Source organism: Phocoena sinus, chromosome 6 (genome assembly GCF_008692025.1).
Source record: "Phocoena sinus isolate mPhoSin1 chromosome 6, mPhoSin1.pri, whole genome shotgun sequence".
Classification (NCBI taxonomy): Eukaryota; Metazoa; Chordata; class Mammalia; order Artiodactyla; family Phocoenidae; genus Phocoena; species Phocoena sinus.
In genome coordinates this window covers 100,513,892-100,541,632 of record NC_045768.1, presented here as the reverse complement: position 1 = coordinate 100,541,632, position 27,741 = coordinate 100,513,892, and the positions used below count along the sequence as shown (strand labels likewise).

General features: G+C 55.4%; 1 protein-coding gene across 4 annotated transcripts in view; it reads left to right on the top strand.

The window, feature by feature from the left end:
• Positions 1-27,741, top strand: part of PEBP4 (phosphatidylethanolamine binding protein 4) — a 257,885-nt gene that overhangs the window by 221,690 nt on the left and 8,454 nt on the right. For all 4 annotated transcript variants that reach the window (XM_032634902.1, XM_032634900.1, XM_032634899.1 and 1 more), the window contains exons 5-6: positions 21,120-21,165; positions 23,348-23,461. In XM_032634902.1, coding sequence (XP_032490793.1) covers positions 21,120-21,165; positions 23,348-23,461 — 160 coding nt within the window. The remainder of the gene's footprint in view (positions 1-21,119; positions 21,166-23,347; positions 23,462-27,741) is intronic.

Below are 27,741 nucleotides of genomic sequence, written 5' to 3'. Positions count from 1 at the left end.
ATGCCGGGGCCCTGAATTGGTTCCTCAGTAAAAGGTAGAGGGTAGACCTCGCTAAGGGGTCTCTGAACTCCCTTCAGATCTCATCATCCACGGCTCATCTGTGCTTCCACGGCTGTCGGCAGCTACCCACCTACACGGGGAATCTGCTCAAAGAGAGCGAGGGAAAGGCAATGTCCAGACAGGCAAATGGCGACCATCTCAGAGAGTTGATCCATGTGCTGTGTCTGGGGGCCAGGCCCTGGATGGTGACTCCCCTGTCCAGGGAGGGAGGAGGTAGGGAGAGGCAGGGGCGGGGGCAGGTGTGGCTTTCAGTTCAAGCAGGGTCAGTGGAGGTCATGAGCCTGGGAAGGCAGCTGTGCTCCTAGGGCTGACATGACAGAGATCTTGCCCACAGATCTAAAGCAAGAAGAGCTACACAGAGGCCCAAGAGACGTGTGAGGGATGTACCCACCAGCCAGACCTCAGGCTCCCCTTCACTGCATTGTGGAGAGTCCGGGCTGCCAGCTATGATAAAGGAAGAACACAGCCCTCAGCTTTCCTGCCAAAACCATGCATAACCGAATAGCAATTTTCAGACCTTTTCAACTATGCCCATTCTCCTTCCAGAGAAGTGAAAGCAGAGCTCTGTGGGACACCCCTTTCTGTACCCTCACCTCAGAATGTCCTTTCCCTAGTTCCAACAGGGGCTCCCCCCACCCCAGACTCTCTGTGGACCACTGTGGGTCCACACAGCCAAGAGGCATGGGTGTGGTGAGTCCCCTGTGTGGAATTCCAGAGTTCGAAGGGACCCAACTGGTCGTCTGGTCCAGCTCCCTGCCTCCAGGCAGGTCTGCTGCTAAGTCGCTCACTTTCTGTGAAAGCTCCTGCATGTACAGTGACGGCAGAGAGAGAGGCCTGGTCTGCAGGCAGAGCCTCGCGGCTTCCCAGTCAGGAAGGGCTCTTTTCCCAGGAAGCCCTTGTGGGGAGCAGGGCTTGTGGGGAACTCCAGGACTACCTGACGCTGTTCCCACCCACCTCCCTGACTCGGGGCTGATAAAAGCCCGGTTACCTCTGATCCACACACACACACATCCTTTCTTCACTCACCCCCCAGCCACCCCTTCCATCTGTGTGCAGTTGGAGAGGGGGTGGGCCACTGGTGGAGGCTGAGGGTTTGACCCTAAGCACCCAAAGACTGGAAAATTAGGATCTCAAGCCCTCAGTGCCCTCTCCCCCAAGGCATCTAACATGCAGCTGCGCCCTGATGCAACTCTCCATCAGGGGGGTTCTGTGACCCAGGATCCCTGAGGCCTGGGCACACCTTCTGGGGCAGAAGAGAAGGCATCCCATTCTGTCCACACTCTGACCATGTCCCATCACTTACTGGCTGGTGGGCTTCTCTCCCTGCCCCCAGAGGGCTCCTCTCAGTGGTTCCTCCCGTCTCATAGGCTTGGAGCCTCCATCTCAACCAAGACGCCTAAGAACACCCTCTCTCGGGGCATCCCCCTTTATCTCCAAATGTGGGGGGGGGAAATCTGCGGTGGCAGAGGCTTGGAGGGAGGGCAAAGCAGCAAAGGCTAATTTATTTCCCTTCCACACCTCCCTACGCAGTGTGTGCACATGTGTGTGTGTGCGCGTGTGTGTGTGTGTGTGTGTGTGTGTGTGTCCGTCCAAGTTGTTGGAATTGACTAAGAGTCTAAGCATTGCATAAGCCAGGCCCTGGGTCCAGGTGAGACCCCCTCCCCTCCCCACCCCAGGCTGGGACACACCTCCCTCCAATGCCAGGCTCTGTGGGAGACCGCACGCAGCCTGGGTCTCCTGCTCACAAACTCACACATTCCCTAAGAAAACCCCTGGGGCCTCTGTGGAAAGCCTTTCTGGGGTACTTTTATGGCAAAAGAGGAAGTCTGGGGCATCATTGGAACACTCCGGGCCGAGGACTGGGCAGACGCCCAGCAGAAGTAGAGTCAGACCACAACCTTCCCCATCTAAGCAGCCTTCAACCGCTTTCCCGGTCTCAGGCTGTTCAGTTAGGTAGGATCCTCAGGGTCTCACTGCTGCGCCTCAACTGCACACATACGTGCATAGGTGACTCACACACACACACACACACACACACACACACACAGCGCCTGTCCTGCTGTTCACACTGACTCGCCCAGATCTGATCATAGCAGGCTCCGGCCCGGAGAAGCACTGAACTCAGCATTGCAAGGAAACCTTGAGGCTAGGGCAACTTCCTCAAGAAATTATTTTAATTATTTGACAGAAGAGTCCAGATCCAATGCCCAGGGTCACCCAGCTCCAAGCCCCCAGAACCCCGTGGCCTCTCACAGGTCGCAGATCAGGAAGCTGAGCACAGGAGGGAAGCTGGGTCCCACAGAGGTTTGGGGGAGAGGCAGGGCCTGGACAAGGAGCGGCACCTCCAGGCGGGTCCAGCACTACGTATCGTTTAGAGCTCTGATGTCCAGCTCAGTAGCTACCAGCCACATGTGCCGATTAAAATTAAACTTAATCAAAATTTTTTTTAATGTTTAAAAATTCAGTTCCTCACCAGCACGAGCCACATTTGAACTGTTCAATAGCCACATGTGGCTACCAGCTACTACATAAGACAGCACAGATCTAGAACATTTCCATCATCACAGAATGTTGTATTGGATGGATAGGGAGGAGGTAGACTAGGGGAGCCAATATGAAGAAATTGGTTTCCTGATAGAAGCTTGGGGTCCACGGAGGAAGGAGAGGAGGAGAAAGAGGAGAAGAGGGCAGAAGAGAAGGGTGAAGAGGAAGAGACTGGAGAGAAAAGAGAACAGAGGAGGAAGAAGCTGCAATAAGAGAGAAGGGGAGGAAAGCAAGGGAAATCCTGTGGTCGAGAGCTGACCAGCTACTCCTAATCTGGGAGACCGACACTCTCCCACACCCTGCTCCATAAAGGCCAGAGAACAGAATCACAGACCCTACGGTCAGGGGCCACAGATACGGCGTCTTGTGGTTCTCCATACCTGAAGAGCCCAACCTGTCCCCAAATGGATCAGCCCTTGTGACCAGGCCTCTCTCCATCCCGCATGGTGGCTTTCACACCTGGGCTCCTGGATTCACAGAGATATGGCGCAGCTCCTTCCATTGGCAGGGGGTGAGGGGCACATCTAACAGGGATGGCCCTGAGGCCCTTTCACAAATCACTGCAGCAAAAATGTTTCCTGGGAAAAAAGGAGGAAGCAAACAAGCGAACTGAATCTAATGAAATATAAATGCTTCTTCTGCCACAGGTTGGGTTCATTTTTCAAGCCAGGGGACAGCGCCTTGACTCAGTCCCATAGACATATAATCCATTCTGTCACTTTCTCCCACATTCTTCTAAGCAAGCATTTGAGAGGCAGCATTGAACTCGGTGAAAAGAATCACGTCTGAAATCAGCAATATCTGGGTTTAATCCCACTTCTGCCACCTAATGACCTGAACAAGTGGCTGCTCTCCCCCAGCCTCCATTTCCTTCCTTGAAGGGTCATTGGGATGATCAAGTGCACTGATGAATGTCGAATGCCTGGACCAGGCCTGCGCTGGGTGTGTGTCAGTCCCTCCCCTCCAGGCCCGGGTATGTACCTCTGCCACAGGAGCAGGAGACAGAGCAGCGGGGGGCCAAAACAAGATGCTCTGGAAGAACTCAGGGCCAGAGGAGATGCAGAAGAGCAAACAGCTGTGGGTCTAGCCTGGGGCGGGAGTGGGGGATGCTTCTGTACTACAGAGGGGAAACACTAGGAGAGAGCACTTGAGGAAGGCTTCATAGTGGAAAACAAGTGGAAACTAGACTGGAAAGATAAGGAGAAGCAGAGGAGGGCATTGAGACAGAAACTACAGAGCCAAGCTCACAGGGAACCTCAACTCTTATTAGTCAAGCCAAGGGCCTGAGGAGAGCTCTCAGCATCGCACTGGTAAATCCTCCAGCCACAGGGCTCCAGGCCCTCCCCAGTTCACCTGGCCACCCCTCATTCCTCCAGATCCTACCTCCACATCAGGTTGCCGATGCCTCTGCAGAACCTAAAGCTAGTGAACTGTTGACTCATCACAGCCCACGCCCCTCTCAGTGGCCTTACAGGGTCCCCTAAGTCAGGAGGACACCGGCAAAAGTGACCCGCTCCTGTCCAAAAAGTTTCCTGCCCCCAGGCCTGGGCGTGACCCAGGAGAGATTTAGGAAGATCTAGACTGGCCCTTCAGCCCAATCTGAGCATATTCAGGGTCACCCAAGAAATTCTGGCAAAGGGGAAAGAAATCATCTCTTCGCTCCAGAACTGATTTCCTGAACACAGCCCCCTTTGTTGTGAGGTACAGGCAAAGTAACCTTGGACTATGAGTCAGGAGGCTTAGATCATGGACCAGGACACCTGGATTCCATTCCCAGATCTGCAGCCAATCGGGACTATAACCTCGGGCAAGTCACTTAACCTCTTGGGAGCTTGTGTTCACCAACTGCAAATTGGGGATGATAAGCCTTGTCCTTTCTGCCTCCTTGGGGAGGAGGGTTAAATGATACCAGAGCATGAAAGTACCTGATAGGCCTCAAGAGAGGAGAGCGGCCACACACACGTATTGGACGGTGGTTGTTACTGCCTAATAACCACGACACCACCTCCGAGTGACTCACCTCACTTGTTTGCTCTCTAAGCCTTTCTAAAGGTGCCTTTCCTACCACGGTGCCTCCTGCCGAGAGGCCAGGTATCGGGTGGGGGATGCTTTTTCTGCTCTGCATTGTCAGGGGGCGACTGTCTCCAAGGGGAGGGCACCGAAAATGGGAGGTTGGTCAGGGGCCCAGGAACCTACATTCCTGGGATCCTCTGCCCTCCTCTGACCCCAATTATCTGCAGATGGCCTGGAGGCAGGGCTGGGCCAGCGCCCAGATGGGAACACTGAGGCTGCAGGCTGACTCAGAGTTTCTTGCCACTGGCAGACCTTGTCATGATGGCCTGTGGCTCCTCTCTAGTCTCTGACCGAAAGACCACAGTTAGGCAGTTCCGGAACTCTAGGGAAAGAAAATTGGCCTGTCCCTCCATCCTCCAGGGTGTGGGGACTCTGATTCTGCCCATCCCACCTGCCTCAGATGCTACCGGCCACCCAAGGTCCCCTGGCCACCACCAGGGGCTTCTCCATGACAAGTGTATTGGATTGTTTACTTCCACTACCCATTTTATCCCAAGTGAACTCACGTTCCCCTGACAGCTTTCTACAATCAAATGGGGTAGGGACGGGACTCAAAGAACAACTTGAGTCTCTCAATGAGCTAATCCTGGGAACACAGGGGCAAGTATCTCTTTAAAAATATTTCCTGCATGGCAGGTCACACCAGCCTGCAGCCACAACACCCAGGGCTGTGATCTCACCGAGCTCCAGGAAGCCAAACAGGGTCAGGCTTGGCTAGTCCCAAGCAGGGAGACCGCCCAAGCAGAACACAGGTGTTGCTGGTGAATCGTCAGGCAAGCCCCTCCCTCCCGGGGTCTAGCTCTTCTCAAGTGAAGGAGCTGACACTGGGATGATTTGTGAGCTCCTATTGGTATAGGTGTGGGGCAGAGGAAGGGGGCGTGGCACAGTCAGCCGCTGCTAGGTGCCCTTTCTCTGCAGCCACGTGTTACTGAGTGTCGACACTGTCCGTAAGAACCAGGGTGTATATGTTTCCTCCCTCCCCATCCCCTGCCCACTTCCTAAGGCTGGTCACTGTCAGGCATCTCCCTAGACTTCTCGGGGCGGTTTCAACCTGATAAGGGATGGAGGAGGAAAGGCAGCCTCCGAGGGGCTTCAGTAACCAGTGGGACCCCAACCCAAACAGCTGGGGGCTGTGGCTACCACGAGGCTCCAGACCTCAGCCCCCAGGACGGTCCCTTCTGGTTTGGGAACCAGTAAGGATAAAAGGGGTCCATTAAATGAAGGCAGTCATTAGTCTGTTTTATGAGCACACAGATATTCATTATACCCCAACCCCCGTCAGTAGAGGCTGCAGCAAAAGAGAGCTGGGGGGGGGGGGGCCCTTTTTTATTGCTGTAGATCCTGAGGGGGTTTCTCCCACAAAGGGAGCTCTGCTTCTGCTTCCCAGCAGGGGGTCCTGCCCAGGACAAGGTCAGTTGCCTCCACGCCCTGCCTGACTCTCACTCCCTTTCCTTCATCCTCAATCCTCCCTCCCCGCAGCCGCCAAGCAGCCCAAGGGGAGGGTCAAGCATCTCAAGGGGTAGGTGATAAGGGCCTGGGGCTTCTTGGGGATGAGGACGCCCTGGAAGGGCCCTGGCCTGGCAGCTGGGGTCCAGAAATATGGGCCTCCCCTTCCCCGCCAAGCACCACTGTCAGGTGGAGAGCTGATCCGTGCTTCTTCCAGGAAGCCCTCCCCGCCCCAGACTAGGCCCTCTGTAAATCCTCTTCTTAGCACTCATCTCACCTGTGATTTACCTCTTTCCTCTCGTGTCCCCGCCAGCCTGTAAGCCACCCTCTCACGGGCACAGCACTTGGCACCTAGCAGGAACTCAGTCAGTGTGGGCTACGTTGGCATTAGCCAGGAGCCAGGGCCGGTGAATTGGGGTAGAAAGAGGGACTTTCCCCTAGCCCCGATTCTTCTCTGCCTTCTCCCATAGCACAAATGATCTGACGGCCTGACCGCTTTCTCAAAGCCACAATCTGCAAGTAACTGAAAAACCATCCCCGTTGTCTAGACCGCACTCCCACTTACCTCCTAATTATTATCCCTTCACACAAATCCCACTGAGCAGCTGTCTGCCCCCTTCCTGAGGGTGTCACCCAGGGACGGCACCCAGCCAAGCCTGCTCCTCCAGAGCCAGCCCCTCACACAGGACAGGACGGCTGGTTCAGTAGGGCAGAGGGGGCGCGGGGGCTCACCCTCTCCCCCATCAGGGCCGGAAGCGCCCGTGGTAATAGGTTGGAGGCCACCCCGCTGGGGCAGGCCATCGAGGCTGAATGGAGCGTGGCCAGACCCCACAGAGAGGAGCGGGGCTGGAGCTGTCAGATTAGTCAGCGGCCGTTTGCTTTCATTGAAGGCCCCTCCCTCATGCACTGCAGCCTCGGATGCCAGGGCGATTAACTGCTCACAGCGAAAAGTTCCAGGGAGAAGTTTGTGTCGGCTCCTTGTGGCATAGCCTAGGGATTGGCCTGGCATCCCAGAACCCCAGACTCCCAGGGTGGAAGGCCTCTGAGGTCCTGCCACATGGGTTAGGGCTGGAAGGAGGCAGGCTGAGCCCCAGCCCCAGAAGGCTCCGGAGTCAGCAGCTGTGAAAACCCCTTAACCCCTCTTTGGGTTTTTTCTCTGCTGTCACCTCGTCCCCTTTCCTCCCATCTCCTCATAGCCCTGGGCACTGTCACCTGGAATTGCCGGGCCCTCCTCAAGTTTGTGCAAAGACCCATTTCAACACACTTTGAGACCGATGATGACTCCAATCGGGCCGGCAGCCAAGCACCACAACTGCCCCGGGCCCAGCTCTCCACCTGCCGGGGAGGAGGGTGGGTGCCGCTTCCAGAGGCAGCCAGGGTCCTCTGCACAAACCTCCCCATTGGCCTCTGGGGCTCAGCTGAGTGGCCCTAAACAGGTGACACCCACTGAAGGTACAGCGTAGTGACCCAATTCACTTGGCCTTGCCAGAGAGGACCGTAGATCCCCCTTCCTCTCCCTGGGATTATGTCAGTTTCCAAGCATTCCAGAGACGGATGGGACCAGATGTGAGGCCAGGGTGGAGTGGAGTTTACTGACCTCACTCTCTGTTGTTTTCTCACTGTGATTGCCAAGCTCCCCAGATTGGCATCTGCCTGCCGGGCACTGTAAAAGGTGACACAACAGAATGAGAGCAAGCCCTGGTCCCAGCTGACAACTGCTCGGCCCCAGTGGGCCATGTTCACTGCTCCCTTGGCCTTGACACAGGCAGGCAGGCCCACCGCGCCACCCATGGCGTGGCCAAGGAAGACGAGGGCAGCCTGGCAGCTGGTCGGGGATGGCAAGTTTGCACGGGCATCTGTGAAGAAAGAAAGCTGAGGGAGGCACGTGACTGCAGCCCTCCTGCTGGGACCAGACCCCCCCCTCCCCCCGAGGAGACCCCGACCTGCCACCTGCACCTCTCACACACCCTCCTCTGGTCCTCAGACTGCAAGAAAGAGCAAGGCTCTCTTACCTCCTCCTTCCCCAGAGATTTCTAAACACCTGGGCGGGGGGTGGGGGGGGGTGGGGGGGTGGAGGGACTACCCTGGTGTTCCTGTGATTAGGACTCCGTGCTCTCCCTCCGTGCACTGCCAAGGGTCCAGGGGGGTTCAAGCCCTGGTTGGGGAACTAAGATCCCACAAGCCGTACGGAGCGGCCCCAAAATAATAATAATAAATAAATAAACACCTGGGGAATAAACATTCCCCCTCCTCAAATAGAGTCGGGAGTGGGGAGCATCATGGGGGGAAGGAAGCACCAGTGGGTGTGTATCCAACACCCCGTGGAGCACCCAGCAAACAGCGCACCCAGATGTGGCTACATGGGTCCCCCTCCAGCAGGAGGGGCTGCCTTGCCTAAGGCCAGAGACTCAAAGGCTCAGAAAAGTGAGTGACACCACCAAGACTCACGGACTGGGCCTGCTTTTCGTGGCTCCAAGCAGGGGTGCAGGGAAGAAGGGTGCACACCAGGCCTCATGTCTCCCGGTCCCGGCCGGGGCCCCAACCACTCCCCACCTCCTGCGATCGCCCAGGAGCCCAACCAGTCTGAACAATCTGACTTGAGAGCTGGGGCCATCTCAGCACCTAAAGGTCAGCCAGGTGCTGCCCAGGGAAGGGTGATCCCACGGGGGCTCCCGAGCCTGGGAGAGACCTGAAATGGGATAGTTTCAGGGACAAGAGTTCAGGTGGCTCCCACCGGTGCTGCCACCGCAGTTCTGATGAGGAGTTCCCCAACCAGGGCTTGAACCCCCTGGACCCTTGGCAGTGCACGGTGGCAGAGCCCAGTCCAGAGACCCCAGGGCGCTGAGAGCAGGATGCTGCCGCAGCGCTTCTCAGACTTTACGGTGCGTGCGCGTCACCGCAAGTTCTTGTTAAAAGAAAGATTCTGATTCACATTACGTCTGAGGCGGAACCCGAGATTTGCATTTCTAACAAGTTCTCACGTGATGCTTCTGCGGCTTTGAGTAGCAAGGGGCTAGAGGTCTGGGGCCAAGTTCACTGTCAGTCCCTCCGTAAAGAGCAAGATGTGATTTGAATGAGACTTAAGACTGTTTCTGCTTATCACCCTTTCTAAGGAGCACGGGGGTTTCACGGAGCCTCCAAATCTTCCCAGCATCTTCCCTTGCTCAGAAGTCCTGATCCCCAGGCTTCCTTCCAGAAAGTCCCTCGCTCCTTCCTTCCTTCTTCCCTCCCTTCCTTCATTCCATTTCACAAGGCAGCCCCAGGCCTGGGCCCTTTTGGTGGGGAAGCAGGGAGAGGCCCCAAAGTACAGATTATGCCTTGGAGCCAAGTATGGAACAAAACATAGGACAAAGGAGGGAGACAAAGCAGAGAACAGAGCCCAGGAGCCTGACAGAGGACCTGCCAGCCTCTGGGGCCTGGATTCTCTAGGACAGCCAGCATCTCATAGACGGTACACGGGGAGGACAGAGTAGCCCAGAGACAGTTGGCCATTTCCTGGTGGGCGATAGAGGGCAGGATGGTATGGGAGGGGTGGATGGAGTCTTAGGCAAAAAGAGAGGAGATGGAAGGACCAGGCGGGCCAGGGTCCAGAGGAGACTGCTGAGCCAGGCACCCTGAGAAGCCTCCTTGGCTGTCGGTGAAGGTGGTCCCCACACTGTGAGCCTGGGGGAGCCCCCATGTAGCTCTCACGAGCACCCTGGGATCGTTCCAGATGCCAGCACTCCCTGACCACTCACAAACCCTGGGGTACTACTCCCCAGGCCAGGGAGGGGCTAGGGGGCTGCTGGGCCCCCTCTGTCCAGCTGGAGTTGGGGAGCAGAGATCTCGGTAGATCACCTCCTCCCAGTTTATTGGTCCTCCCCAGCTCCTCCTGGCCTCTTCTGGGGTTGCAGCCACCCAGCCAGAAAGACTAGATGCTGGAGATGAGAGATGCAAGGCGATAAGAGTGGGCCTGAGGAGGTAGCCCTGCAGCTCCCTCCCCTCTGGCTGGGCTGCAGTCTCTCAAGCCCTGTTTGTTTTGGGGATTCGTGGGCAGTGTTTCCTAATTGTTTTGCTGCTCCAGGGAGAGAGGGCAGGTCAGCCTGCAGCGTCCTACCACAGCAGAGGCAGGAGGGCAGGAGGGCAGGGACAGGGACACCTCCACTCCTAGCCGACCTCCTCTCCTGCCAGGGCTCCCCTTCCTTCCTGCATCCCCAGCCCTTTGGGGCTCACACTCCGGAGGGTGGACAGAGAACAGCTCAATTCTTACTCGCAGCCCTCAGTCCTACTCAGCCATCTCTTTGTCCTGGTCTTCTGCCTGGAGATTCCCACACCCACTTCTCCTAATCCCACGGTCCACGCTTTAGCCTTGCCCTGGCCCCCTTCCCCAGTGCCCTGCAGCCGGCAGCTCCCTTCATGCTCCGCCCCTGACATACCCACCAATGAAAGGCTGCCTGCGAGAGGGAGTGTGTGTGAGCACGTGTGTGTATGAGTGCCTGTGCAAGCGTGCACACGTGAGTGTATGTGGATGCATGTTACGCGTATACACATGAGCGTGTGAGCATGTATGTGTATGTGAGTGCATGTTGTATGAGCGTGTGTGTGTGTGCGTGTGAACACGTGTGTGAGCGTGCCTGTAAGTGTGTTGTGTGTATATGTGCGTTGCATAAGTGTGCGAGGTGGAGGGCCCTGTGTGTGTGACCGTGTATATGTGAACGTGTGTGAGCGTGTATGTGTGAAAGCGTGGGGGGGGCATGTGTGCATACGTGTGTAGGTGGAGAGGTGTATGTGAGTGTGCATTGACTAAGCGTGTTGTGTGTGTAGTGAGAGCGTGTGTGTGACTGTGTGGACGTGTGAGCGCGTCTGAGCGTGTGGAGGCTGTGCGTGAACGTGTGCGTGACTGTGGACATGTATCTATGTGAGCATGTGAGGGCATGTGTGAGTTGAGGGGTGTGCGATCATGTATCTGTAAGTGTGCGCGTGAGTGCACGTGTGTGTGTGAGCGTGTGTGCATACATGGGGGGTGCTGGGAGTGTGTGGATGTATGTGGCTGTGAGCACGTGTGAGCCTGAGTGAGCGTGACTCGCTGTTTCCCCTCCCCTGGCTCTCACCCCTCCCCCCGCCCCCCTTCTCAGCCCCGCCCTGCCCTAGAGGGAACCGAAGACCTCTAGTCTCTCTCCCTCCTGCTCCCACCAGGGCTCAGCCCCGCCCCAGCTCCAGCTTCTCCTGTCTCACCCCACCCCACGCTGCTCCGCTCCTTCACACCAGTTTTGGAAAAGTCATGCCACTGCTTTGCTTCCCTTGCTCCCATCAGCAAGCACTTTCTGGCCAGTTTCCCACCTGACAGCCGAGCCAGCAGCATCCTACTTCCTCCCTCATCCTGGATCCTCTGTCGGACCCCTGTGGCTCGACCCCCATCCCAGCCCCAGCCTCCTGTCCCTCCTCCGGGGGCCCTCGTCTCTGTCGGCGAGTGGGTGTGTGTCTCCACGGGGTGGGGGAGAGAAAGGAGCAAGAGAAGGAAGGAGGCCAGGCGCAGACGGTGTCATTAGGAGATACTAATGCCCCTCATCAAGGCATATTAATAAACATTATGTGCCACGCGCTCTGCGCACCCTGGCTGAGTGCAGGCCCAGCAGGACGGGCCCCACGTTTACAGCTGAGTAACTGCCGAGCCCACGGCACAGCCATTAGCCTCATGAGGTTGACCCTGCCAGGAGGCTTCCTGGGCCCGTCACAGCTCGCGGGATGGGTTCTGAGGGCGGACTGACGGAGGCTGGGGGCAGTGTCCCCCCACTAGCCTGGGCAGCAGTGGCCTCACGCCTCTCCTTCCTCGCTGAGCCCGGGGAAGGGAACCATCATGACCCTTACCCGCAGATGGCACCGTGGGACTTCAGACTATCCCATTTCCTAATTTCATCTTCATGAGTCTGTGAGGAAACCAGGGCAGGTATCATTATCACAGCCACTTTCCAGGTATGGAAACTGAGACGCTGGGAGATAGTGTCATTCTCAAAGTCGTGCAGCTAATTGGTAATGACATTGGACTGAAGCCCAGGTCGCCCTTTGGAACGGCTGTGTTAACAGCTCAGTCACGGATCCAGTGGGGCTGCTTTTAACCAGATGGCAACATTTCCCTGGTTCTTGCAGCGCCAGAAGCCAGACCACGAAGCTCAGCTCCCTCAGCAGGACCAAGGGTCTTCATCCTCCCACTGGTGGTGCTGGCGGCAGGGGTGGGTGTCCTGAGTGTCACCGCACCTTAGTGGGAAATGGGCTGCGAGGCGGGGAGCGGAGTGATCTAACTTGCGTAAAGGTGCTGGCGGAGGGCTTCCCTGGTGGCGCAGTGGTTGAGACTCCGCCTGCCGATGCAGGGGACACTGGTTCGTTCCCCGGTCCGGGAAAACCCCACATGCCGCGGAGCGGCTGGGCCCGTGAGCCGTAGCCGCTGAGCCTGCGCGTCCGGAGCCTGTGCTCCGCAACGGGAGAGGCCACAACAGTGAGAGGCCCGCATACTGCAAAAGAAAAAAAAAAAAAGGTGCTGGTGGATTGCTTGCCACGTTGTAGGCGCCCCACAAGAGGTGGTTCCCCTTTCTTTATGTACTGACCACTATGTCAATATTAAATTATTGAACCCTGAGGAGGTTTGAGCAGGCGGAAGGCTGAATGTATTTGTTTTTGAGCATTGCAGTCCTGTGCTGTCGCAGGGTGCAAAACTGGCTACTCACTGTGACAACCACAATGGTGTTTAAAATTACATAAGGTATTATCTGTGTGTGTGTGTGTGTGTGTGTGTGTGTGTGTGTGTGTTGAAGAACATGAGAACTAGTGTTTTAATAAGATCGCTATCCAAAATAGTTAAGATGAAAGGAGTTGGGGAGCTAAAAATATAAGATCCAGGAGATCAGGGAAATGTTCTTATGAAAATATCCAATTCCCTATGTGATTCCAGGTAAATGAGCCGTTCCGGCAACCTGTTGTTGGTCCTGAAAGCTTCAGCGTTCGTTCCGTGTGTCTGGAAATGGCAGCCTTTAGCCTAAGCTGACACTGATGTATAATAGTTATATTTAGCTATCACCTCATGATATTTGCTCTCAATCTATCTTAATATTTCTTGGCTATTTCTAAGTGGGACAAGTTTAATAAGACCATATGTTGTGTTCTTTATTCCTTTTTTCCTTTCCACCCTCTTCCTAACCCCACCTAGATGCTACGTCCTGAGAATGGGTGACCTGTGACAGGCCAGGGTCAAAGAGGGGTGGGTCCACCATCTCCTGAGGTCCAACCCAGTCTCTGAGCTTCAGCTACTGGGAGTAACTAAGGCACGTTTCCCCAAGCAGATGGGAGTCCGGCCAACGCAGACCCCAGAAGGGACCAGGGGCTCAAAGCTGACACCTGCGTGACGAGGAGCTTTGGGACCCAGATGCAAAGAAGGGAGCCCTGGTGTTCCCAGGGCAGCTATCTCTATGCAGAATGATCCAGGGGATTCTTTTTCTTTCCAGTTATTTTCTTCTGTGTTTTAAATTTTTTCTACAATGAACATGCTATCCTTTAATGATCTAAAACTGAAAAAGTTACGGTTTGTAAAAGGGATGGGTTGGGGTTCAGGGGTCCCAGGCGCACCTGTTCTGAGTGAGGCCATGGTCGCAGGGTTCAGCTCCATCCAGCCCTGACCTGCCACATATGGGCAGTGTCCCAAAGCTGACCCCACCCAGATTTGTGCTTGACCGGAGAGGCAGCTGACCAACCCCCTTTGATGATGCTCCTGGGATACAGTTGCTGAGCATTTGGAAGACAGAAAGAGTCTTGCCTGGGGTCTGTGGGCCCAAAGTTTGGTTTGCTGATGGCTGCAATTCTCAGAAATCAGAAGCGCTGCCTGCCATTCAAGCCTAACCCCAGCCTACATCTCCAGCCTCAACTCGAGCTTCTTCCAGAGCCCAGCCTCAACTCGAGCTTCTTCCAGAGCCACCTGTTCTTGTCACACCTTGTTGACATATTTATAGATTGTTTATGCAGTTTCCTCAAGGTAAACTGCCCCTCCCCTCCCTATCCTGTCCACCGGAAAACTCTTACATACCCTTCAAAGCCCGGATCGAGTACAGCCCCCTTTCAGTAGCTTTCCCTGATTACTACTCCCAAGCAATTACAATTTCCTTCCTTTCTGCTCCTTCAACATTTCCTATAGACTGCAATTATTTAGACCTATAATACAGTTATTTCTTTATTGATGTATCTGCCCCACTATACCATGAGTTCCTCAATACCATAAAATGTGTCTTAATTCATATTTCTTATTTTCAATTTCACAGGGGTTCTCATTAAGTGATTCATTTATCTACCCATCTCCCCAGCCATCATGCCTCAGGGCTAACCCTATGCTAGATACTGTCACATACACACAGGTGCAAGACACGGTGGCTTATCTGGGAACCACTCATATCTCCATATGGCCTGGAACAAAGGGCTTAGACAACCTGTACTTGTTAGACCACAAGCAACCTTGACCCTGGCCTTGGGAAATCTTGCCTCTTCACCCAGTGTTATGGAGAGTGGTGAAGCTCCTCCCATCTGGGTAACTACTTACGCCAAGAAGCAGACCAGCAACACCCCGCCTCACCCCAACTCATTTTGGCATCTGGAGACCCAGGGAAGTAACTGACTCCAGATCTGAAGCCAAACTAGGAATCAAAACCCAAGGGTCCTGTTGCCAGTTGGTGCCAAATACCAGGATCTCCCGGCCATCCATTGGTGTCTTCTAAAGATGGTGCAGTCCATCTTTAGAAAACGCCACGCAGTCCACCACCCATGAAGGTGCCAGGAGGAGACTGTCAGGTCTTTGATGTTGACACTTCTTGAGGGAAACCAGTGCACTAAGTAATTGGCCATCCTACACCCTGGAGTCTGGGAGCACTTAGCTCCCAGAAGGGCTCATGTCTGTGCCTCCTTCTCACCACTTCCCACGGATTCCACTCCACCCGCCTTGGTGGCCGGCCCCCCGTTTTCCCAGCCCCAGGGCAAAAAAGCAAGCCATAGTTTTAATTGATCGCAGCCTTTCCCTTGGGGCAGGCACAGTCTCCGGGGCTGGGTCCTCTCCAGGTGGGTGTTAGGCGGCCCGGCAGCCGCAGCCCCTGGAGATCTCAGAGCCCAGGAGCTGTCAGTGCCTTCCACTTACTTACCCCTTGTGCACTGCAAAATCCACAGATTGCTGGGTAGCACTTTCCAATCTTGTGCCTTTTCCTAGATCCTTTGCCACTTGGCAGCTTGCAGGCAGCTGTGTAAAACAGCAGGGAGCTCTCTCGTTTGGTGCCAGTGTCAGAGAGCCTGGAACTCTGTCCTATTTTCCCCATTTTCCCCCCAGTTTTGCTCGCTGTTTTGCTCATTTCTCCCTCTGCTCTTCCTCGTCTCCATTACACCCTTCTGCGTCTCACATTTCCAGTTCAGGACTCTCCCGATGCCCCCCACCCCACCCACCCAGAGATCAAAAAGTACAACTTCCCACTCTGGCTGAGGTTTGAAGCCAGGCGGGAGAAGTGATTACATCCTCCCGCCCAGATGGAAAGAGGTGGATGAAGAGATTAAATCATCTCCCTAACACTCAAGGAAATGTGCTGCTAACCCTCTCCTCGAGGGGTCAGCAAGCCCGAGTACCTGGGGCCTTCACGTAAGCCCAGGTGGGCGGGCAGTTGCCTGGAGGTAACTGAAGGGAAGTGAAGAAACTGGGCCAGCCTCCCAGCCAGGCCCAGTGCTGAGCCAGGCCCCTTCCCCACCCTCCAGACCTCACAATCCAAGTCTTACCTAAGGGGTTCCCCAGCCCGGGGGAGGGACATCTCTGGACCCTTCATTCTCAGGGAATGTAGCTATCTGGCTGTCCCCAAGGGGACAAGAAACGAAAGATCGAGGTGACTTTCATCTAGTTGGCTCATCTGTTTGTGGTTTTCCAAGGGCTTAATATATCAGGGACCAATTCTGTCAGGGAACTCTAGGGTCTGGCCCGGGAGGGCAGAAGGATCCAGGTCCAGACAGCAGCAGTGAGGTCTCATCAGAAGAGGCCAGGACCAAGAGTCAGCTGCCTAGGACACCTTGGACAAAGCCTTTACTCATCTCTCCATTCATCCCACAGGTGTTTATTGGATCCTTACTGTCTTAGCTTGGGGTCCCCCAGAAGCAGAGCCTGAGACAAGGATATCAGTACAAGTAGTTTACTTAAAAGGGGACACAAGAGAGCACCAGTAAGGCAGTGGGTAAGACAGGAAAAGGAAGGCACCCAAGGAAGGTTCATGAGCAAACAAGTTTCACTGGATGTACCTGGAGCACTTACGCACCAGTTCCCATCAGCCATTGGTTAAGAGCTGCTGCCAGGGAACATTAACGCCCCAGCACACCTGTCCTAATGCACAGGGGGTGAAGTGAGCTCGGGACACCAGTGCTGGCCCTGGGACCAGGAGAAGCAGATTGAAAGTGGAGCCGGTGAGCCAGGGGATGGGCCAGGGCATGGATAACATCTACTACCCCTACTATGTGCAAAGCATCCTAAGGGCTACAAAGATGGAGAGGATATAGTCCCTGACCTTGAGAAGCTGAAGCTTCTCTGGGTTTCTCTCCAGTCAAATGGGGAGACCGATCTCTGCCCATCCCACGCAAGGGCTGCTGTGAGATCTATTGGTTGGACAGTGCCCTGGAGAATAAACCCTGAAAGCTCATTACAAATGTAGGAAGGGGGGGTCGGGGAGGCAGCTCCCAGCTTCCAGCACTGTGCTCTTTACATGCTCTGAGACAAGCCACTCAGAACAACTCTGGTGCGACAGTCTGCACCGCCCTGGTCCAAGAATGGAGTTGCTGTGATTCTCTGTTGAACCTCAGCTTTTCTTAAGCATCTCATGTGCCAGTTCCAAACTAGCTTAACAAGACCCAATGGGTTCTTTTTTATAAATATATTAATTTATTTATTTTATTTTTGGCTGTGTTCGTCTTCGTTGCTGCGTGCGGGCTTTCTCTAGTTGCGGTGAGCGGGGGTTACTCTTCCTTGCGGTGCGCGAGCTTCTCACTGCCGTGGCCTCTCTTGCTGCAGAACACAGGCCCTAGGCGCATGGGCTTCAGTAGTTGCAGCACGTGGACTCAGTAGTTGCAGCACGTGGACTCAGTAGTTGCAGCTCGCGGGCTCTAGAGCGCAGGCTCAGTAGCTGTGGTGCGTGGGCTTAGCTGCTCCGCGGCATGTGGGATCTTCCTGGACCAGGGCTCGAACCCGTGTCCCCTGCATTGGCAGGCAGATTCTTAACCACTACACCACCAGGGAAGCCAGCAATGGGTTCTTGAGGTGGGAGAGAGCTGGAAAAGAAATCTCGTGTTCTATAAACCAGGAAGTTCCTGCCAAGGGTCCATAGAGTTGACATTCTTCTCCACAATTAGAATAATTTGTGCTAATTCCCATGCCAGGAAGTCCTGGACACACACATGCACGTGTACATACACGGATGCACACACGGACGCACACATCGGGCACCAACTTCTAAGAAAAAGGAGAGACTGTCTTATATCCTGAGCATTTAAGGGTCTGATTGGGCAATTTTGTGCCCCTTCCTCCCCTCTCCTTGCTAAGAGGGTGATGGGTATCGGGCTCCCCATTTCCAGAGGATGCTGATAAGGAAAGGAGATGCTTTCCCAAGGCCACCGAGTCCCTGTGTCTTAGAAGGGCCCAGGACATCCTCCCAAAACACACTGACCAAACACCTCCAGTGCTTCTGTCCTGATTCCTGAAAAACCCATCCTGGGCTTCTCAGTGGTCTTGAGGATTAGAAATCCAACTATTTTTATACCGTTTGTCATTTAGGTCATTATTTCCTTTTTTAAATCAGCATTTAGACAAGTTGCTTTTGAAGACGTCCACCTGTCTTAGCTACAGTAAGGGAAAGGAAGTTTTTTCTGTGCCTGGTGCCCAAGACGAGCAGCTTACCTGGGGGCTGGGGAGGGGGTGGAGGTGAGGCAGCCCCTCCCCTCCTGAGGCTCTCCTGCTAAAGCTCTGCTCTGCTCAGACTTGACAGGTATGGGGTCTGGTCCTCAAATGCTGGGCTCATAGCCACCCTCAGGGCACTTCCCTCAGCCCAGTCCCCCTGGGAAGTGCTCTGAACGATAGATTTCCCCCTCTTGCCTTCAAAATGTCCCTGAATCTCTCCCGTCCCCAGAGGCTTCCAGTTTTCTAAGGTGACTTCAGGCTACATGCGACACACCAAGCCACGAAGATGTTTTAGGAGACCTCACGTTTTCACATGGGGTGAGGGGAAAGGTAGGCCACTTCCACAGCAGCCCCAGACCTCTGGGTAATATCTGTGTACGTTAATAATGGTCTCCCCCAGAACGCCTCCTAGAGGAGGGATGGGATGGTCATGATGTCCTAGAAGAGGCACAGGTCAGCACTGCAGGTCCAAGGTCGAAGGGCCTGGGGGCCCCTCCTCCTGGAACATTCTGGGATTCTCCCACTCACTGCTCGTAAGTCTCTGGACAAGTCGTCTGACCTTGGGGACTCAACTTTCTCACCCTTTGGCTTTAGTTTCCTGAGTCCCCCACCAGGTATTGATTCTGCGGTAGAAATTTTAGGCCCCCAAGGACAGACCAAGGAGGGAAGATTTATGGCCCAGAGGGAGCTTCGTCAATATTCAGCCCAACGCGGGTACGTACCAGCCGTGCTGACCACACTCAGGGAGCCCTTCTACGGCCTGGGCCTTCCCCAGAGCCTTCCCTCCGTGCTCTTCCTTCCAGCAAGGACCAGCACCTGTCCATGGGACACGCTCCGGAGAGACCCTAAAGGCTCTCAAAGCCATCAGTGCCCTCTGCTCGGGGCCCAGCGGCAGCTGTCTCAGCTGAGCTCAGGGGCAGCGGGCAGGGGAAGGCAGGCAGGCAGGGCCGCCAGCTCTACCGACGAGTCCAAGGCTTTGCGTGTGTCTTTGCCAAGCTGGCCCCAGTCGGGGAGAAAAGACTCCCGAGTGAAAGGGAGGGACGGAGAGCCTCCCCACCCTGACCAAGGCTGCCATCAGACTTTCCACACTGCTCTGACCTCAGGGGCCCAGGGCCCATCCGCACCCTCAAACCCTCCCTGCGCTCACACCAGGAGAGAGGCCTCTTTATCACTCTGGGTGGGACCTGAGCCTGTGGGGAATTGAAAAGAAACAGGCAGCTTAGGTTGCTATTGTTTTGTTTAAACAAACCGCTGGCCGGGATGACTTGGAAAGGAATGAGAGGGAGGCTGGGAGCGCAGAGGAGGCCCGGCCGGGCTGGGCTGGGCTTCACAGACCTATTTGGGGAGAGTGGCTGCGAGGCCTAGGGCCCTCCCCGCCTCTCCTGGGAGAGAAGGGTATCCAGGGGAGGGGCCTCCGCACCCCCCCCCGCCCCGTCCTGGCACCCCAGTGCCCCCTGGCCACACCCCGGCCTGATACTGAGGGGAAGGGGGCTGTGCTGGGAAGGCCAGGCAGAGGGAGCGTGCTCTGCTGCGTCTGACGGGCTCCTGGATGCTCCTGAGCAGGGGGAGGGAAGGGGCAGGGATGTCAAAGGATGTGAAGGAAACAGAGGGAGGGGGGCTCAAAGTGGGGGGGGGGTCCGTCCTTCTGCAGTCTCCTGCCCCTCCTCCGACCAAAGGTAACCTAGATGGACACAGAGGAGCCTGGGGGAGAGGGACGTTCTGGAAAAAAAGGCCCGAAGGGGGCTTCCCTGGTGGCGCAGTGGTTGAGAGTCTGCCTGCCGATGCAGGGGACACGGGTTCGTGCCCCGGTCCGGGAGGATCCCACATGCCGCGGAGCGGCTGGGCCCGTGAGCCATGGCCGCTGAGCCTGCGCGTCTGGAGCCTGTGCTCTGCAACGGGAGAGGCCACAACAGTGAGAGGCCCGCATACCGCAAAAAAAAAAAAAAAAAAAAAAGGCCCAAAGTGAGAAGAGCCGGAGGGCAGGCTGCAGCCTAAAGGGGAGAATGGTGGGGGAGGGGCTTACATTTGGTAAAAAGTCAAGCACACCAGGGTTTGGGTCACACAGGTGACTCAGAATCTCCACAGAGAACTGAGAAGAAACCTCATGCTCCCCCACCCCCATCGCCCCCCATCTCCACCCTTAACACCTCTCTCGAGGGGAAGGAACAGGGGCTGCACCACAAGGGCTCGGTGTAAAGGTGGCCAGGGCACACTTAGGTGTTGGCAGAATCAGTGAAGAGCCATGCTAATCACCATCATTAAGGCTATGAAACCCCACACCGAGGGGCCGCAGGACTCCCTGGCATGGCACCCTGAGCTGTGGCACAAAACCAGGGCCCCAGCTCCAGTGCCTTTCATCTGAGCATCTCTGGGTCCTGCACAAACAGTAATTAGCACCCGTGTCCCCCCGCCCACACCCCGGGATCACCTCATGATCCCACAGACACTGAGCAGAGGGGAGAAGGGAGGGAAGGGGGAGGAAGAGAAAGAGGGAAACTGAAGCTGTCCCACCGGCCCAGGGTGCTGGGCTGAGTCCGGTCGAGGCTGGGGGAAGTAGCTGCCTCCGAATCAGGGAGTCCGGCCTCCTCCGGCCCTTCCTTGCCCTTCTGGCTGCTCAGGCAGCCGTTGGCCAAGTATTCTGAAGGCCCCAAAGAGAACCCGAGAGGATGGGCAAGCAGTGAGGATGGTCAGCCCCGCCCTAGATCTCACCAGACCCCACAGGCCCCAGAGGTGCGTCCTGAGCCCAGCCTGGGGGCACAGATGGTGAGAGTGGGGCAGCCCTTCTGGAAGGGTCCTGTCAGGCTCTCCAGAGATCAGGGGTCCATCCCTCGCCACCAGGCCACCCTCAGCAATGTTTGCACCTGTCCTCTCTCCCCAGACACGCAAGGTACCATACCAAACCCCACGGCCCGTTCTGGCAGCATCCCCCAGGACAGCCAGACAGCTTCCTCCTCTTCCAGCCTACTCCCTCCGAGAGAAAGAACTCAGCAGGGCCCACCTGGACTAAGTGTGATGGCATGGCCTCCTGCTGCCCCAGGAGTAACCCTCGCCTGTGCCTGTCTCTTATTTTCAGGGCGCTGACGTGAAGAAAGGGAAGATTCAGGGCCAGGAGTTATCACGTGAGTAAGACCCTCCAGCGCCCCTTCCCCCCAGCCAGGGCAGTGAGGGTGATCACAAGAATCACAGCGATACAACTTTATGTGGACGCTTCACAGTGTGCAAAGCGCTCAGCCAATAGTTTACTTGGACGTTCTGATCTTATCTTCACAACTGCCTTTTAAGGTCGCTGCCATCAATATCTCCATTTTAAAGAGAAGGAAACTGAGGCACAGAAGCACCTGCCCCATGTCACACAACCAGTAAGGAATGGAGCCCACAGTAACCTGCAGGGCTCCGCTGGGAGAGAACCCAGAACTAGAACCGCCCCCCACTCCATGGGATTGGCAGGTAGCTCTCTTTCCCCTGCCCCAGTCCCACCGTGTGGCTGCGAGTGGCTGCGTGGACCTCCCTTTTCTCTGATGCCCTCCTCTTCCCACCCCCATTCTCACCATCAGCTCCCCACCTCCCCTCCCCCTGGGATCCCGCCAGCAAGGGCATGCCCTCCACTCAACTTGAAGGGGATGCTCAGGTGGTGAGCTGGCCTCTGGCAAAGGGTTGAGCAAGAAAAGCCAACCGAGCCTCATGGTTCTGTAAAGCAACGCAGACTCGGGCACCAGATGGGCCTGGATTCAAAGCCCAGCTCCACCACTGACCGTCGGCCTGACCTCACCTCTCAGAGCCTCAGTTTCCTCATCCAGAAAATGGCCGTGACACCCACCTTACCAAGTTGTGGTGAAGATTAGGGAGATGTCACAGGGAAAGCACTTAGCCAGGACCTGGTCCTGAGACGTGGCTCAGCAAGTGTGTCCCCCTTCCCTTTCTCCTCATCCCTACTTCTGGAGGGAGACCTCTTCAGGAAAGCCCTAGTACGACGGGGTTGCGTCTCTATCTCCCCCGAGGATAAATTCTCAGCTGCAGAGAACCACACGCTGGTTGGCAGTGTTTGTAAAAAAGCATCAGTTTACCCACATGTACACACACGCTGACAGAGACCCTCCAAAACAGCCTCAGTTCCCATGCCCGTCGGCTCCGCCAACACCTGCACCCGCCCCAGCGGAGACCCCAATTCACACAAATTCACATGGCTCCTGGCACACCCTGTGCTGTTCTCATTCTGCGGGCGTGCACGCACACACACACACACACACACACACACACACATACATCAGCTCTGCAATGCAAAAACCCAGGGAGAAATGAGTAGTCAGGAATTCCCCTGGCTGTGGGCACTCCGGAGGCCCCAGTGGCCAGCAGTGCACCATGAGGAACGCTACCACAGCTCTGAGCAGCAAGTGTTTCTTGTCTAACGATCAGGAGAGGGAGGGGGCCACAGTGTACCGGTACTCCCTCCCCCCAACATTCTCCTTGCAAACACTTCATCCCCACCCACCCCCAGGAAGATGCTTGGCTCCTTGGAAAGGGAGATGAAGGGAGCAAAGCGGAGGGGGGGGCGGTGGAGGAAGAGGCCCACGCTCGGCCTGCAAAACCCCAAGGCTCTGCATAGACTTGGGGGAAGGATGAGAGATGTCCCCACCCCGCATCGCCCCGAAAAAGAGTACCTCCCGCACAAAGAGCGAAAGGAAGGGAGATAGGCATTCTCCTCCGGAAGAGCCTGCGTCAGCTCCCGGTGCCCCGAGCACCCAGATCCTACAGCTTCCATGATCAAACCTTTGAACCGAGTCCCACCCACCCCCGTAACCACTTCCAGATCCTCCGGATCCAGCCAAGAAATTGGCTTCTTTGGGGATTGAGTTCATAAGGAAATGCTGAAAAAATAAATAAAAATCCCCTGCCAAAAACACTCGCAGAGGAAGATGAGTTTCTCTTGAGGGAGGACATCCATCAGGACAGACTAAAGCAAAAAGAGGACAACGCCAACACCCGCTGGCCCAGAAAGGCCCAAGAGCCCGGCCAGCACCTAAGACCTTCAACCAGCCCACACTTCCTCCTCCCGCCACCCCAGATAATGTGCTTCTTAAATGAAGTTGCTGAAGATGAGATCCTGCCAAAGATAAATCCTAGTGGTTTGCAGTGGGTGGGACCCCAGGAGGGGTCCATGAAAAGGACCAAGAATGATTCTCTTTCCCCCTGCCCAGAATAGCCAGGAACCCCTGGGTACGGTGGGATGCGGAGCGGTGGGCTCCATTTTTCTGGATACCCTGGATACCCATGAGGGTGCTCTCTCATTTTTTCTACCCACAGCCTACCAGCCTCCTTCCCCACCAGCACAAAGTGGCTTCCATCGCTACCAGTTCTTCGTCTACCTTCAGGAAGGAAAGACCATCTCTCTCCTTCCTAAAGAAAACAAAACTCGAGGTAAGGCCTTCCCATCCTTCAAAGCCAGGATGAATTCTGGGGTGGAAGTGAATGCTTCGTGCATTCATGGGGAAGTCAGGACCTTGACCATACCCATGAGCCTTGGAGGTGGAGTCAAAGGGTGGTGTTTCTTGAGAATAAACGAGGATGAGTGTCTTCAAAGAGATGTTGGCATCAGATATGGTCTCCCCCTAGAAGCAAGTTCCATCGTCCTAGATGGTGGCTTCAGCGGGGTGGGTGGATCTATAAGGCAGAGTCCTAAAGGGAGTAACTGGAGCCTAAGAGAGAAGCATCTCCCCCAGTAGTTTCTTTTTTTTTTTTTTAAATTACTTAACTTATTTTTGGTTGCATTGGGTCTTCTTGTTGCGAGCGGGCTTTCTCTAGTTGCGCAAGCGGGGGCTACTCTTCATTGCAGAGCGAGGGTTTCTCATTGCGGTGGCTCCTCTTGTTGCGGAGCACGGGCTCTAGGCGCACAGGCTTCACTAGTTGTGGTACGCGGGCTCAGTAGTTGTGGCGTGAGGACCTAGCTGCTCTGTGGCATGTGGGATCTTACCAGACCAGGGCTCGAACCCGTGTCCCCTGCATTGGCAGGCGGATTCTTAACCACTGCACCACCAGGGAAGCCCTCCCCCAGTAGTTTCAAATGGCACGTGCAGGCAGCTACCCCATACCACTTCTGCAGGTAATTGTACCCTATAGTTGAGTCTGATCTGGGCAAGAGGGCATGGAATGCCACCCTGCCGGTCTGTCTTCATTGGTCGTTAATTGCTCTGTGCCATCTCAGTGGTGGAGTGAAAACTTCCCCGGCCATGCCCCCTCCATTGGCTTCTCTGAACAGCCCTCCCGGCACTCTTCAGAGGACCCATTTCCCATACTTCCCAATGGCTAACTCAGGCTGCTTGGCCTTGGTCCTCCTACCACCAGAGCTGGGGAGCTGTGGAGCCCAGGACACCTGGCTCCTGCAATGCCGATGCCACAGGTGACTCACCTGACCCCGTGTGGGTCCCCTCTCTGAGCCTTAGGTTTCTCTTCAAGAAAGTGGGAAACGTAGTAATCCCTGTGCACTCTATGACCCACCCCACCTCCCTCCCCGCAGATAAGGGAAGGAAGGGAATGCGGAATGCACAAATGCCAACTTGGGAGCACAAAGGGCACATCCCGCAGGCTGACAGGAGGGTGGGTGGGTGTCATCAGCCATTTCCTCTTACCCAGTGACCCTAACCAACCTCCACCCACTGGGAAGCCGGAGAAGGTACTGTTACAAGCCTACTGCCCCAGGCCCCGGAGGAGAGGAGGGGAGCATGGAGCCCTTCAGATGTGCTGAGCAGGGGCCACCAATCACAGGGGGCTCTGGACTGCCCTAGAAGCGGAGTTGGTGCAACATTTCCACTGCCGAACCTTTCCCCAGGTGCCCCCCAGCACCTTGCCAATCTGTAAATCTGTTTAAATAGCTCTGCCAAAGACACCCTTTCAAGTCTGGATACAAAGAGAGAAAGGAAAGAAAAACGTATCTTGCCCAGGCAAAGATCAATTTCTCCAGTTCCCTGGGTCCCCGTCTCATCATGAAGCCCCTTCCGACAGTCCAAGCACTGTGATCTCGGGGGGCTGGAAACTAACACCTCAGCCCACGATGCTTCCCCACACGTGTGGGAGTCGCATAAACTAGGGCAGTACCTCCGATCACCATGTTAAATGTCAGGGTCACAACAGTCCCCTGAAGGCGCCTCCACAGGACCTTGTGCTCCCCGAGGGCGGGATGGAGGGGGAAGGAGCGTTAGGTGATGCCTGGAGGAGCAGTGAAAGGGGCAGAGGAGGAAAAGGGGTGTGTGCACCAGAAACCTTTTCCACCCCTGCCATGGCTCGTCCCGAGCCATGGGTGCTTCTCCTATATCAACAGCAGGCAGGGAAGCTGGAAACCCATCGGGCCTGAAACTCATTATTAGTCCCCGTGGATCTTCGCCCAAACTACAGTTTGTCGTGCCCGCCCATGGCCACCCCCCTTCCATCTACGTGAAAACTTAGGAACCGGACTTGACCCCGGGCAGAGTCCCTTTGGCTTCCACGCTGTTTCATTTGCTGCCAGAAATGGAGATGATAAAATTATTCTCACGGATGAAAGCTCTGGCCGGGGTTCCAGCCATACCATGTGACACCCTCCACGCACCCCATACTAAGGGCTTTGGAGAGAACACAATCCAGGGCACAGGGAAAGCTCCCTGCCTTCAAGGGGCTTACAATCTCCTTTGGAAACACTTAAATAATGATTAAGCACTTAATTGTGTTTCTGGCTGTACGGACAACTGGAGATCACGTGGACTTAGGGACAGTCCTGTCCCTTCCCAGGATCCCTTTCCCTCCAGGATGACACACCCTCTTCAGCCAGGAAGAGTGAAAGGTATTTTACTGCAAGGTGACGATATGTTGATTTCCAGTCTCTAGCTAGTGATTTGACTTTTAAGCAAGTCAGCTAATGTCTCTGGGCCTCAGGTTCCTCTGAGGGGTTGGATCTAGATGATCTACAAATCCATATGATCCTGAGGCTACTTGGAGGAGGCCGGGCGTGGGCCAGGAAGAGAGTGAAGGAAAGAGGGAGCTCTGGGCTGGGGAAACTGCAGAGGCAAAGATAGTTTTAAAAAGTGAGAAGGAGGCCCCCTGTGATGGTTATGAAAGGAGAAAGTGGGAGAAGGCTGTGGAGGATCTCAGAAGCTCGGCACAACTGTGACTTTGGTGGGTGCCCTGGAGAGCTGCTGGAGATTGCTCGCGGGAGAAGTAACATGCAAAAGCCACTCTTTAGAGATGATGGTGCTGGAGTGGTAGGCAGGATGGGCCAGAGCGAGAGGACAGGAGGCCTCCAGAGGCCTAGAGACGTGCGGTGTGGATGAACCCAAGGGGCGACTGTCACAGCAGAAGCAGCCTATGCACAGTGGCGGAATTCCAAAGGCCTTGGCGGTCTCTGAAGCACCTGCATGGTGCTGGGGGGTCTCCAGTTGCGCCAGGCTGGACCAGCACTCAGGAGGCCAGGATGAGGAGCCCTGAAAAGAAATGTGGACCCTGGGGCTTACTTTGACCTAGTTTTCTTTTTTTTTTTTTTTTTTTTTGCGGTACACGGGCCTCTCACTGTTGTGGCCCCTCCTGTTGCGGAGCACAGGCTCCGGACACGCAGGCTCAGCGGCCATGGCTCACGGGCCCAGCCGCTCCGCGGCATGTGGGATCTTCCCGGACCGGGTCACGGACCCGTGTCCCCTGCATCGGTAGGTGGACTCTCAACCACTGCGCCACCAGGAAAGCCCTGATCTAGTTTTCTTTCCATGGAGGGAGGTGGGGAGTCCCAGGGTATGCGTGCCATAGCCAGCCTTGGTTAGGTGACTCCTGGATGAACGAGCAGGAACAACGTCCGGAGGTTGCAGGCGAGAGGTCAGTATGCAGGAGCCCAGCTAGAAGGGCACCCATGGAGGGTGGTTAGCTTCACCCAGTCCTGTGGGGTTGCCTCTCTCTCTGGGACTTAGTCGTGTATGACCAGTTTAGGATGAGAAGGGAGCATGAGATTATTCTCAATGAACTTGTATGACTGTGTTGGGGGTCGGGGTGGGGGAGGTGGAATTCCTCAGAACCGGGAACTGAAACCCTCTCCAGGATTCCTCTTTGTTCTGTGACCCCAGGATGACATACAAGGGGTCAGCAAATGGAAGATCTTGACATTCAAACTCTCACCATGTGACCTTGGACAAGCCACCTCACATCTCTGGGCCTCAATTTCTCCATCATCAAGACTAGGAGTTGGACTACTTGGTCTACCAGTGAATGACCCTGAACAGATTTGCTCCCAGCTCACCGAACTCTCCCACCTTCGAGTTCTGCCAGACGAATCAGGGTGTGACTCACCCTACCAACCCCACACGCTTTTGAGTAGAGGTCTTCGATCAGATACGGGGCCACTGGGACCGCAGCAGGGACCTTGGAAGCAGATTTGGAGCTACCTTGCTCCTAGTTTATAAAATCCTGCCTTTCAAATCCACAGCTCCTTCCTCCCCATGCCGTTTTCCCCACCGCGCTTGGCATGCTTCACCAATGCCCTCTGCGTTCATTCAGATGACGCTAAGTGTCAAGTATGTGTGAGGCCCCATTCTAGGTGCTATGGGTTCAGAAATATATCCCTGCTGCCATGGATGTATCGAGTCACCTGGTGTAGCTCTGCAGATACTAGGAGCTCACAGAGAGAGTGGAGGGAGATAGTCACATAGCTTAAGCATGACCACATCCCGAATGGGGGAGAACACTGA